Source organism: Ascidiella aspersa, chromosome 2, assembly GCF_963924565.1.
Source record: "Ascidiella aspersa chromosome 2, kaAscAspe10.2, whole genome shotgun sequence".
NCBI lineage: Eukaryota > Metazoa > Chordata > Ascidiacea > Phlebobranchia > Ascidiidae > Ascidiella > Ascidiella aspersa.
In genome coordinates this window covers 24,982,413-24,995,990 of record NC_139448.1, presented here as the reverse complement: position 1 = coordinate 24,995,990, position 13,578 = coordinate 24,982,413, and the positions used below count along the sequence as shown (strand labels likewise).

Sequence of the window (13,578 nt, the reverse complement as noted above, 5' to 3'; positions counted from 1 at the left end):
AGTTGTATTTAGAATATATATGTCCAAGGGCACTGTGGTAATGTTGTCTAAAATGAGATATCATGGTTCATATTTGTTTAATATTGGTAAAATATAATTAGGTACACCATACATTAGATTTATTTCTTGTTTAATATCTTCCAAACAATAATTTGAATAGTATCAAAAGATGTGCTTAAACATGTAGGATAAATTAAAATAGTCTCATTAAAAATCCTACCACAATGCATATTATCTCAGTTAGCGGCTAGTATAGGTTTTGGTTTTGTTAAACATTATTATTAAATTTAATAATATTTGACCCACGTGAGCTCAAACGCTAACACAAATAATGTTAGCAATATATGCCAACGGACGAAAATTCGGTACGATTCTGAACTACCGCCATTTGCTTTGATATTTTTTGCGGAGGTGAACAGCATTGCAGCTGCTCGAAGTGTCCTATTAAAAGAGTTAAAAATATGTTCAAAATACCCGTCTGGTATTTGTCTTCTTTATCAAAAATAAATATCTAGTACGGCCGCTCAGCTGATCGTCTGTTACGTCTCAAAATTTCTTCTATGACGTCATAACATTTCAGCCAATAGGAAGCGATCTGAAAACGCTTGGATTTGGAATCCCACTATGGACGTATCTACCGTCAAAGGGTGGTTCAGCAAGAAAGCGTTGCCACGTAAAAGCGGTTCTTAAAACTCTTATTAAGTAGGTACTAACACACAGTAAGAAATGCGAGATATATAAAAACGCTTAAATGCCACCTACTTCTAAATGGGCTTTTAACACCCCTACTACTTCTAACTAAAACTTCAAACGATTATGCTCAAAAATATTCTGGTTAGTACAAGCATATATTTTGAAGCACAATAATAAGAAATTCTACAGGTAAGGTAAAAGTGGTAATATAAAATTAGGCAGAAGTTAAAACAACGTAAATTGACAATACTGTACAGCAGGGCTACTCGATTGGCGGTCCGAGTGGTCGTTTCGGACCGTGTCCGGTTGGTGATTTTGGCTACATTCAATTTCTCTTTTTGTTCATAATTTCGTTGATTCACAATTGCGGTTATTTTTGGATCAGTAGTTATCTACTGATATGATCGTCTTTGTTACTGATTGTTTGTCGTCACAATCACTTCATTGCGTGGTCTTCAAACCTACATTTGAAAACTGGCAAGTGCTAGTTCTGCAGCGTCAAAATAATCTCACTGCTGTTAATACTTTCAGACTAATTTTTACCCAGACTAATCTTATGATAACATCTTCAAAGAGAAGAAAATTTGATATTGAAAAACGCTTGTTCAGGGACGAATGGAAAGAGCAGTATGCTTTCATTCTTCCCACAGGCAGCTCAAATCCACACTGCCTTATATGCAGTCAAAGTATTGCCTTGGTGAAAAGCAGCAACCTAAAGCACCATTAGCAGGCATGGTGGATTTGAAAAGATGTATAAGCATCAAGGAACCGAAGAGAGAAAGAAAAAAATAAGGCTACTCGCTTTGCAGTATGAAAAGTCAACCATGATTCTTGCCAATACCATGAAAGCTCAAGAAAAAGCCACTGAATGTTCATTGAAAATAGCTTGGATTTTAGAAAAACATAAAAAGCCTTTCACTGACGCAAAAGTCGTCAAAGAATGCACGATACAGACTGCTGAGACTTTGTTTGATGGTAAACAGAGAGACGAGATTAGTGATTCTCAACTGTACATTTTGCGGCTCTCACTAACGGAGTGAAAAATTAGCAGTAGCAGAACTGCAACAAAGGAAGTAAAATAAATTAAAAGTGAATGAATTTGATCAGCAAGGATCCCGAGTACGAAGTACTAATGTTACCGGGTACTTCCGTCCGGCTCTTTAAAATAATTTTGTGGTTTGTTACGTCACAATATATTTAGTCCTGATCGCCAAGCTATGGCAATAGGCAAAGCTATGGCAAATACTGTTAATTAGTTAGCCTAGGCTAGCGTGATGTATATTTGTTGTTTTCTTGTTGCTATTTTAATGTTTTTTCATTATATGCCTACTGTTGTTTTTTATGCGGCTCCTTGCAAACCTTACTCTGGGTCTAAAAAAGGTTGAGAATCACTGGACAAGATTATTGATAAATTAAAGCAGATCCCATTGTCCGATTCTACAGCAATGAGGAGAACTGAATTATTGGCTGAAGATCTTATACTGCAACTAGATGAAGGACTGAAAAGCGCACCTTGCATTTAATTAGCTATTGACGAGTCAACAGACATGACTGACAATGCTCAACTTATGGTATTTGTGAGATTATGATGAAAGTAAGAAAAAAATTATGCAGGACTTGTTTGGTGTGGCTGCTCTTTAAAGGAAGAACAAAGGGAGAAGATATCCATGAAACCTTGAAAAGCATGATAGAATCGCGAAATATTGAAATGAAGTGGATCATTTCACTGACCACAGACGGAGCTCCAGCAATGCTTGGTAAAGGAAGGGGGCTGATTGGGCGACTACTAAAAGATAATCCTAGTTTAATATCTTTTCACTGTATTATCCACCAAGCAGTACTGTGTGCCTGTCTGGGAGAAGAATATCGTGAAGTTATGGAAACTATTATGAAACTAGTAAACTTTCTTAGATCAACGTCTGCATTACAGCACCGCCTTCTCCGAAATTTTCTTTCCGAAAACAATGCTGTTTATTCAGATTTGCTGGAACACAACAATATCAGATGGCTAAGTAAGGGAAGAGTGTTGGAGAGATTTTGGTCAATAAAGGAGGAGTTAATGGTTTTTTTGAACGGTCAAAAGAATGTGAAGGCAGATGCATTTTTGGCATTTTTAAGAGATGATACAAAAATGGAAATTATTGGATTTTTGGCTCACATGATGTCGCACCTCAATGAATTGTGTCTAAAACTTTAAGGAGAAAAATGCAATATTTTTAATTTGATCAATGCAATTCGCGCATTTCAGAAAAAATTAACAATTTTCAAACATGACATTCAGAATCAACTTAACCATTTTCAGAGGCTTTTGGAGCAGTCTAAAGGGAAAACAGATGCCAGATACGTCGCATTTATTGAAAAGTTGATTGACAACTTTGCAGTACGATTTGATGACTTTTTTCTTGGAAAACAGTTGTTACTGTCCATTGAAAACCCGTTTCTAATGACAAATATTGTAAACTTCTCAACTGAAGCAAAATAAACATTTAAATGGGTAGATGTGGCTAAAATTCAACTTGAGCTAATCGAATTTCAGGAGAATGCAGCAGTGAAGGAAATATTTTGCAATTGTACGCCAGAAACTTTTTGGTCAAAGGAAGGGCTCTTTAGTAATGTTCCTCTTCTGCGCCAATTGGCAGTGCAAATTCTCACCTTGTTTGGATCAACATACTGCTGCGAGTCTGCATTTTCAACCATGAACTTCATAAAGAATAAATTTCATCTGTATGACAAATGAAAACCTTCATCACTGCATCCGACTCGCTATCACTACATTAGAACCAAAATTTAAGGAATTAGCAAGAAACAAGAAATGCCATTTCTCCCACTAGCTGGTTAGTTGAACAATAATAACTACGTGTTTTGTTCGCGTAACATGTGTTATATTTGTTACCATATGTTCTGCATTGTGTTGTAATTTTTCTCCGGAGTGAAAGGACCGCGTCAAGCTTGGAATTTCTCTAAATGGACCTTTGTTAAAAGTAATTGAGTAGCCCTGCTGTACAGTGAACAACTGTACATACATGTTAAGGTATCATTGCTCAATTGCTTCAGGCTTCAGAGTTAAAAATAAAAAAAAACATGTGTCAGGTTACATGTTCACTTTAACAATTGCATCCGATATACAAATTCAAAACTTAACAAATAAAAAAATGGATAATATGACAAAATAAGGCAGAAATAAAAAAACTCTAAGCGATTTCTAGTGCAATAACGTAAAACACGGCAAATCTTATGTTAAACATAGGTAAGAAATCCTAAAATCGAAAAAACGGTAATGCTGAGACAATAAAAAAACCCGCTGTGGTAAGCTATAACATAAACACGGCTGGCTAAGCAACGGCTCGTATACGGGTACACGCCTAATTTTGTACAAACAAAAAGTAGTTTGCATTTTACAAACAACATGAAAACCTTGTTTCTAAATAGCTTAAAAACAACCTGTATAAGCCGGAAAATAAATTGGGAGAAAATTAACAATTTTTTTCCTGAATGTTTTTCCTAACTTTGAGTCGGAGATGCATTTTCACAAAAACAGGAAAACACAGGCAAAACTTAACTTCGTCCCCGTCCTATTTTGCACGTTAGACTCGCAGCGTGCCGTTTTCGATGTCGCGCTGCAACTCGTCGGTCATAGGGACGTACGACTTAGTCGCCATGTTGAGGAAATAAACGGGGTCGGAGAACTTGGTTCGGTCGCAGCCCTGCGTCTTAAGGCGACCCTTGCACATCTTCAGTGTACCGGTCAGGTCTATGTCATCCACGATCCTGTTGGCAACAATGCATATTATTTGTTAATTTCAGACGACATTCGGCCATATTCTGTCTTGGTTACGTGCAGTTGTCCCACGTATGGCTAGTAGTTTACCCAAAGGCGGCAGGAAAAAGTACTTTTGGCATTTCTTTTCAATTAAAAGTTCTTAGGCTTCTTTGTCGTTGTTTTTTGTAGAATTTTACCTCTTTCTATGAAAAATGGCATTTTTTGCGACAATAGTCAAAAACCCTGTTAGACTTTTTACTTTTTTGCACAACACATCGACAACTAAAACCTGGATTTTTCACTTGCAAAACATCCAGTATTACCTGATGAAAATGGGGCGGGCGTAGGATGCCAGATGCTCACAAACGTAGTCGAAAAAATGGTTGTACTCGAATTCCGACTCCTCCAGGACTAGGGAGGCCATCCCGGCCCTGCCTTCAGTGTCTGAAATGAAAGCAAAGTCCCATTTACATTTCAAATCTGGTCATTTAAATCACAACCACTTTCGACAGTGGCCACTAATCACATTCACTGAAATTTGGTAGTTCATGAAAAGAAGATAAGCAAGGATAGTTAGCCACATGCTTTTTCAATTTTTTTTTTGTTAAAAATAAAAGTGTCAGCGATCAAACGAATGGAGTGAAACTTTTCTTTTTGTGGTTCTGAAGTGCGAATAGTTAAGGCAGGGAAACTATAGCTTGTGAGCCTTCATGGCTTTTTTGATGACGGTGCTTATAACTGTTCGCAGATAAATCTAATCTAGCTTTTACGCAGCATGATTGTTACGAATAATTTTTTTTTCTGTAATTTACCATAACATAACAATCCTGCTAAGAATGATTTTGTGGACAGCGAGAAGAGCTTGCGAGCACATTCGTTTTTCGGTATTATATTCTTTTTCGGTATAGGAGAGCGTGCGCTACTCACGAACGTCGTGTTTACAACACACATAATGTCGACTTTACAAAACATGTAGGACAACAACGCAAGTTTCAGGTCTAATTGTCCCTCGTTAACGAACATGTTTTGTCTATTCCAGGGTTTCTTAACGGTTGCCATTTGCCCTCCATGCGGCCACAGAGCAATAATTTTAGGGGCACTAGAATCTAAACTGCGTTTTAAATGCGATGGTTGAACTCAAATTTGTGTTTTTTTATGACTTTGGAGACCTCCCTCGTAACGGTTTTTGACGTTTTCTCTTAAACGTGAGCACAATTTGTTGAGAAGCCATTAAAGAGGGCCACAACTGCACAAATGTTGTAAACAACTGGATCCTCTTTGCTTAGTGTTAACAGTCGGCAGTGAATAACAGTACGACGAAAAAACCTTTGCAATTATTAGGTATGTAAAAAATAACGACGCAAAGAAGTCTGCACTCTCATACCATGCTGTTTCCCGAAGCCACCAAATTGATGTTGGTGGCGCTTCAATAATAGCACGAGAATCAGACTACAGGAAAAGATTATTTTTGGAATCGTGGAATATTCATAAGAAGGGTAACACCATGAACTTTAAAACTGACGTGATGCTTTCTGCATGCTACAAGCACCTACTGAAGGCCTAGAGGCAGTCGCTAATTATTTTCTTATCGTTTTGTTGCTCACGTTTATTTCTGTTTTTTTCCTTTTTTTGCTTTCCATTTATTGTACGAGCGTTCAGTGTCAATCACCCTGACGAAGGCGGCTTGTATAGGTTGCCGAAACGTTGGTTAACAATTACACTTACCAGAGGGGCTGTTTTTTTATTTATATTAGGTATGTATTCGAGAAAAAATATACACGTCATTGGTTACGATGAGTTTACGTCGCTGTTCGTGAGATAAATCGAAAGTTTATCGCACCAGCATATTTTTGGTGATAAAATAACAAAGTAGGGATCTACCTACATTATAAAAAGCACCAACACAGGCAGAATACTATTTTAAAATTGAAAGATGGAAATATAACCAAGTTTTTAAATTGCGGTTTGGTTCGCACCCATTATTTCGGGTTCGTGTAAATCGGCGGCCGAAGTTACATGTCCTTAATACAATTAATCCGCCTCGTAAACAGAAAGCAGTCTTAACTGTAGCATAAATATTTATACCATAAAAAGAGGTTAATACCTAACATGACATGGGAAACCTGACGAGACTGTACACTAAATGTTTAGTAATCCTCTGTTTACGATTTTCATCTATAAATTGCCGAACAGCCAATTTGGTCCAGAGGTTTAAAATTTTAGTCACTTGCCCCACGCATAGTCGCACAGTAATTAGTCGGGCAAACTGTGGGTATCGACTTCGTGAGTTACTGGTTTATCGTGTCAGCAAAGGACGTTGAAAGCAAGGCGGAAACGCATACAGTCTTATTCTGCCAGTTAACGGCCTGCTCGTAAACTATTCACCCCAGGCGTTGATTTGCGCGAGACAGAAACAATCTGAGTGATGCGACGTGATTAAAAAAATATTTAAGGTTAGTGGGGCGATTTATATTTAACAAAACACGATGGTGGCAGCAAGATTATTATTTATGTTAAGCAAGTTTTTATTTTATTTTATTTTAATAGTATAGCATTCATTTGGTTTTAAAATTCAGCTTTTGGCTTGAAAGAAAAATTCTACAAGAAATTAATTTTCAACCTATTGAAAATCATATAGGTATTTCGTATTGGAGGTTACATATACATGTTGCGGTCTTTGTTGATAATGTCAACTATCGTCGGTTAAACTTAAGAAACGCATCGCACATGGCACCTTTGCGCTTCGTTGGCTTTCTTGCTTCAATAATAGAAAAATAAATTTTGCGCATACCCTTAATCTTAACGCCGTAGACGGCGGCAATCTTGACGCCTTTTGCCTGTGTCAGGATGTCGGTCACCTCGTTGGTCGAAACGTTCTCCCCTTTCCAACGGAAAGTGTCTCCGATGCGGTCGCAGAAGTGGACGCCGTAGTCTTCGTCGACCAAGAGGATATCGCCGGAGTTGAAGTACATGTCGCCCTTCTATAAAGTTTCGTAAATAGAGGTTGTTTGTTATAAAGTTCAAAACTGCCAAATCATTTTTGTTTGTATACAAATCGATGATTTATGTACAAATCGATGACTTACTTACGCGTTAACAAACAAAAAAAGGTTGTGATAAAAAGCTATATTGTTTCTCGACCTAAATGGCCTGTACCTTCATTTGGTGCAGATTTACTTCAGTTTGACGGTATAGTGTATGTATTTGGTCTCCTTTTCTTAAATTAGCAAGAAAACAATTGTTCCTTTACTTATACTTTTTCGTGTTTCGCACATTTTAGCCACTTTTAGTGGACATACTGATTTCAGTGTAAAGTTTTCAATCATTCCTGAAGATTTAATAGGATGGCATGAAAGGCCAGGTCAAACCATTCAGAATTTTCCGTAAATTAAACCGAGGCCGCGCATATTTGCCGTTAATCATGTCGCGTTACTTTGAAAACATCCCGAAGGATCTTGCGTTCGGTGAGCTTCTTGTTGCCGGTGTAGGGGGAGAATGGATGCTTTTTGTCGATGCGGGAAACCACCAGCCCGGGTTCGTTGCATCCGACGCGTATCGCACTAAAAACACAGGGAAGCTTGACGTCAAAGAAAACTGAGTTGCAATAAATATAAATTTTGAAAAGAACTACAGCGATTATTCAAAGATTAGTCAAATTCCTATCTTGTCTAACATTCCGTTTTAAAGGCGTCGCAAGAAACAAAGTTCAAGACTGGCATATAAGGTAGCAATAAACCTACAGTTTTTAAGAAAGAGACATGATATTTACAAAAATGACTGGACTTTGACCAGTATTCATGAGTATTTTATATTAATTAAACGTAAAATCACTTAAAAATCACATTTTCATGTCGATTAAAAAGACGACACAACGCTGTCAGCTGATAGAAATCCAAAAAAACGTACAGTATTTTAGGTGCGCTTGTTTGTTTTTATTATCTTACCGAGAATACCTAATTTCATTTTATTTTTGTATTTTTGTCGCTCTTTTACTTTTGGTATTTGTCGTTAAAACGCAAATTGGGAAAACTTTACAGAAAAGTATCCAGGAAATAGTATGCATTAGAAACAACGGTTGAGCGACTATGCATCGTCGGCATATTTTTTAGTAGAAGTGCGTTAAAGGTTGCTTCGTTTGTGTTCACGTCACGGTTAAATCAACCGGCGTAACATAGTTGCGTGCAATGCCGAATGAAAGAAGCTTTAGTTGAGCGCTTAACGGACTTCTTAATGTTGTTCAATCTTACTTCGACAATGCAACAACACATGCACGTGTTTTAAGCATAAGCTTGCACTAAATGGAAAACGGGCGAGTCAATTTTACCTTTCGTTCTTGTCTTTGACGATTTCACCGGTCTCGGTGTTGCACTTGACGATAGCGCCGTAGCTTATAGCCTAGAAAAAGTGTAAAACGATCGATGACATAATAAGTTTACATCAAAGAATAACCTAACAATAAAGCGAACCACAAAGAATGCAGAATCTTAAGAGAACGTTTAGCTTCCAACGCATTTGTGTATAACTGAAATTAACAGTACCTATTAGGCAATAAGCCAAACTTGAAATAGCCCTTTGGCGATTATAATACCGCCGTAGGACTGTACAGAGCGGCGTAATCCGCTTACGTGTCTCATAACATTTTAAAGGCAGATATCAGTACAACCATATTACTAAACAAAATATCCGGTCGTACCCAAGCCAAATAGAGGGTTTACCAGTTTGTAATATCAATGCACTTCGAAACTTAATATGCTAACATTTTAGTTATTTTCTGGTACAGGAAGTTTTCAATATAGATATTATACAGTTCGAAATTTTGTTATGTTGCCCTTGTATCGTAAGTTACACCTTTCTAACTCAAAACTTTAACAAAATAAAAACAATGTTTTTTTGGCATCTTAAGTGGCTTTTGTGTAGCCATAACGCTGTTGGGAAAATATTCTCCACAACATTTTTCGTCAAATCTAATAAAACCGTAAGATCGAGAAATGTGTTTACATTTAATTAAAAGTTTTGCCAGTTTAACCAAAGAAATGCTAGGTATTTCGTCTCAGTGTATTTTAACCTAATGGCACATGGGCGACAGGTCTATTCAAATTGAGATATCGATTTGCACACCTGGTACAGGGGCCCGAAAGAGCCGATGCAGCCGAATTGGTTGAACAGATTGAAGAAGCCGAAATTTCCTTCGGTGGCCGCGTAGAACTCCATTACGTGGATGTCCTTCCCGTAGCGATCCAGGATATTCCGCCACACGTTGGGCCTCAGGCCGTTGCCTATTATACATCGCACCTTGTGTTCGCGGTCCTCAGGCGTCTGCGTAAATCAGGCGCCGGTGTGACACAAAATGTTCGCGGACAAATTGGGACAAATTGCAGTTGCATTTGTTTCGAAACACACCTGGCTGGCCTATGGTCGACCCTAAACTTTCCCCGCTACCAGCTTATTTTCGCAAACAATCAGCGGCTATCCCTCACGTTAGTTTACGTGCGATGACACGATTTCTCGCCAAACGAGGTTCAACCAGGGTTCACGCACAAGCAGTACACGGATTTAGTCAATATAAGAGATCTTGGCATTAAAATGAAACTTTCAGAATTTCCAAAAAGCTACACATGACGGTCATAGCAGTTTAAATTGATTGTATACATCGTGTGTATTCTGACATACTTTGTTTAAAAGTCAAGCCGGTATAAACGTTGATACAATTTGTGAACTCGACTTTTAGTGGCAATTCGTGTTAAACGGTCAGCATAAAAAAGATGAACGAATCGCCAACTTACAGCGGGTTGGTTGCAGACGTAGCGCATCGTTTCGCCGATGTATTGAACAATGGTGACGCCATACTTTCGGCAATCCGGCCACAGTTGACTGGCCGAGAACTTTTTCCGCAGCACGAGGGTACAACCTGATTTTAAAACAGTACAACACTTTTGCAAAAACGGGGTAACTTGGAAACCACAGACCTGTAGGATTGCGCAGTACAAAAAAAGAATATTTACATCTTCTGGCACATATATTTCCGCCGAGTAGCTATATGCTATACACAATTTTAAAAGCGAAATTAATAAGAACAATATTTTAAAGTAACTGATTTTACAAGAAATAACCTGTCATTAGGGCTCCGCCGAAGCCAAGTAGAGCTGCTGAAGTGTGATAGAGTGGCAGGGATGTGTATACCACATCTTGCGGGGTAATTTTGCAAATGATGAAAATCAAACTAGCAGCCCAGCATTTCTCATGGTCGACATTAACGGCTTTCGGAAGACCTTTTTGCAGTATTCATTTTTTTTTAATTTTGGATAAAAAACATAATGGAAAATAGGTTTTGTTGTCAACACTCTATAATCGATTTAATTTAACTGGACGGACTGTTAATATCGTTATTATTTAAAAAAAAAACATAATTCCTTACACTAATTCGAAGTCTTGTGTGAATTTAAACTATCTCTTGCTAAAGCTTTTTCAGATAAACAATTTTAATGGCTAAAAAATCGAATACACCTTCTTTCATAAAAAAAAATTATTTTGACCAAACCAAAATGGTTTCATCCATAGAGAAATATATGCCCTGATTATGGTGCATAAAATAGTCCACCAAGGAAAATGTATTGTGGCAAGGGTAGTTTTTATCAATTGCTATTTCTATTTTTACAACAAAAAAAGAGTTTAACATGTGTTTTTTTATATTACTGTAAAACATCCTTTTTATTTTTATAAAACTTATGTTTGTGATGAATGAAAATTTTAAAAAGATACTAAGAACTTTTGAGTTACAGAAGATTTGACACATAAAACAATGCCAAATTGCGGAGCCAAATCAATTTTTATGTTAGTACGCCAATACATTCACAATAAAATAACTTAAACCATCAATTTCAAGTAACATAAAATTAAAAATGTTAGACATCTAAACATGTTTACTGGACAACCAAATCTCAACTAAATACCTTAAGATTTGAGAATGACTAGTTAAAAAGTATAGAGAAATACTAATCTCATGGTTAAATAAACAACAGTGGTATGTATAGTTAAAAAACATATATTTAAAAGAATTAAATTTTTTTTAATTTGTATTACTGATATGATACATGTATGCTACATCAAACACCACCAAACTAACCAGTTGTTCCAGAAGTGTAAATATAGCAAGCTGTGTCAGAAAATTTTGTATTTTCTTTCCACTCAAAGGGGACCGATTCACCACTTTGTTTTTCTGTGTTGCAAAAACTATTTGACTAACTTTACAACAAAGGCAACAAATTGTGGAATATCAGGCTGCATATTGACTTTCTAATGTTAGTTAAACTATGCCACCAAACCAGCAAAAGCCTGGCAGTTTTTAAGGTTTAAAGGTCTGCAAGAATATCATAAAAATGGTATTTATAAAGCCAATGTGTATTACTCTAAATATATGGCCTATACTTACCCAGTTTGTCTGAAAATGAAAGAAAGTGGTCAGTTCCTTTTCCATAAACATAGAGTTGAACATCAATAAGGCGAAGTTCTTCTTCAATATCCTTCACTGCCTAGCACAATATTTTACTACAACCTTATTTTGAGACATAATGAATCACAGGTTTATTTAAAATAAACAAACCTCCAAAAGAACTTCATCGTTGCCCACAAGGAGTACTTTAGCCTCTGCTATTTTAATTGAGTATAACAAGGCTTTATGCCTCAGGTTTGTATTAATAAATGCAGCCACTGCACCCCTTCTGGCACTGCCCATCCAGTTTGCAATAAATGCAGGTTCATTAAACATCATCAGTGCAATCTGTTAAAATCACTCAATTTAAAAAAAATTTTCAAGTGATATTGCTAGGTATTTCTTAAAAAATACAAGTGTCGACATTGCTTAACCTTATCTCCATGTTGTATGCCAATAGAATCTAATGTATGTGCACATTTGTTTGCCCAGACATCCATTTGCTTGTATGTCCAAGTGCTATCTTCAAACATAATAAATCTTTGATTTGGATGATCTGAAGCAAGTATTTGTAATCTGAAAAAAAAAGCACAAATGGGGCAAAATAAATGTCAACACATTAAGTTTAAATCATTTAATAAAACACCAAAATACAACTGACTAATATGAAAACAGTTCAATGATATTTTAAAAATCCATTTAATTAGTATGTAGTGTTTTGCAGTAAAAACAAAACTTACTTATCACACATTCTGATGTTCTTCTTTTTCATTTCCAAACGTTTATTCTGCACTGTGACCATTGTGTGTATAAAAACAACGTCGGCGAATAGCCATGGATGAAACCGTTTGATGTATACCAGCAAAGCACTTAAACTAGCTGCACCCGCTAATAAGAATTCTAACCAGCCCATTGTAAGACAATGCAAGCGCGATCTGTTAAGAAACTCAGCTTTATAGGTATTGCAATAGATGAACAGCGCCAAATATAACTTTTATGTCAATACACCCAATCCGTCAGAAATTAGTGCATTTCTTAGCAAAACGATCTATGACAATTATACCCCTGGTAAAAAGAAGCTATCACAATCGACCAGAGGCATTTGTTGACCAAGTTAAGTACCGGCTATCTATCATTCAGAGAGTCTATGTTAGCAGAAATGTTTCCTAACTTGTTCCATCACAGCAGAGAGCGCATTACCCCAGGGCACTTCACTTGAACTTTATCCCGCAAAGCCCCTGGAACATCCCTTGGCTGTCCTTGCTTATAATTGCAGCGTGTTTGTTCGATGAAGCAGTAAAAAGGCATTAAAACATGTGTCGTTTATTCAATTGAACTCATTGTATTGTTTGCAGCAAAGTCTCTTTTGTTTGCAGCGTAGTATAAGAAATCATACAAGCGAAACAATAATTTAATGCAAAATCTCTATTTTAATATTGATGAAAATTATCTTGTTTTGAAGATATTTTTGCACTCCATATATGTTAAAAAATCGAATTGTAATTTTGTAAAACGTTTTAGGGGTCTGTACATTTTGTAATAACTAATTCAACCAAAATGCAGCTAAGATCGATATGCCTGTTAAGATGGAGCAAAGAGATTATAACCATGAGGACAAACTCTCACTTTTGCCTTTTTTCATTTGCCTTTAAGCAATGCATTCTACTTTTGACAGCCGTCACGGTCTGATTCACAA

The 13,578-nt window shown here is 36.7% G+C and overlaps 1 protein-coding gene across 2 annotated transcripts; it reads right to left on the bottom strand.

Moving 5' to 3' along the window:
• Positions 1-845: 845 nt before the first annotated feature.
• LOC146164470 (long-chain fatty acid transport protein 2-like) lies at positions 846-13,350 on the bottom strand. 2 transcript variants are annotated; one of them, XM_083381469.1, is made up of 13 exons: positions 12,623-13,350; positions 12,317-12,458; positions 12,054-12,230; positions 11,883-11,982; positions 11,577-11,669; positions 10,564-10,722; positions 10,237-10,361; positions 9,572-9,769; positions 8,778-8,848; positions 7,887-8,013; positions 7,245-7,434; positions 4,777-4,897; positions 846-4,461 (listed from the first exon to the last, which is right to left on the bottom strand). In XM_083381469.1, the coding sequence occupies exons 1-13, from the start codon at positions 12,793-12,795 to the stop codon at positions 4,278-4,280; spliced, it is 1,860 nt and encodes a 619-aa protein (XP_083237595.1). In that variant the 5' UTR covers positions 12,796-13,350; the 3' UTR covers positions 846-4,277. The 2 variants fall into 2 exon arrangements, with proteins under 2 accessions (XP_083237595.1, XP_083237597.1); XM_083381471.1 differs by lacking the exon at positions 11,577-11,669.
• Between the last annotated feature and the right edge of the window lie 228 nt (positions 13,351-13,578).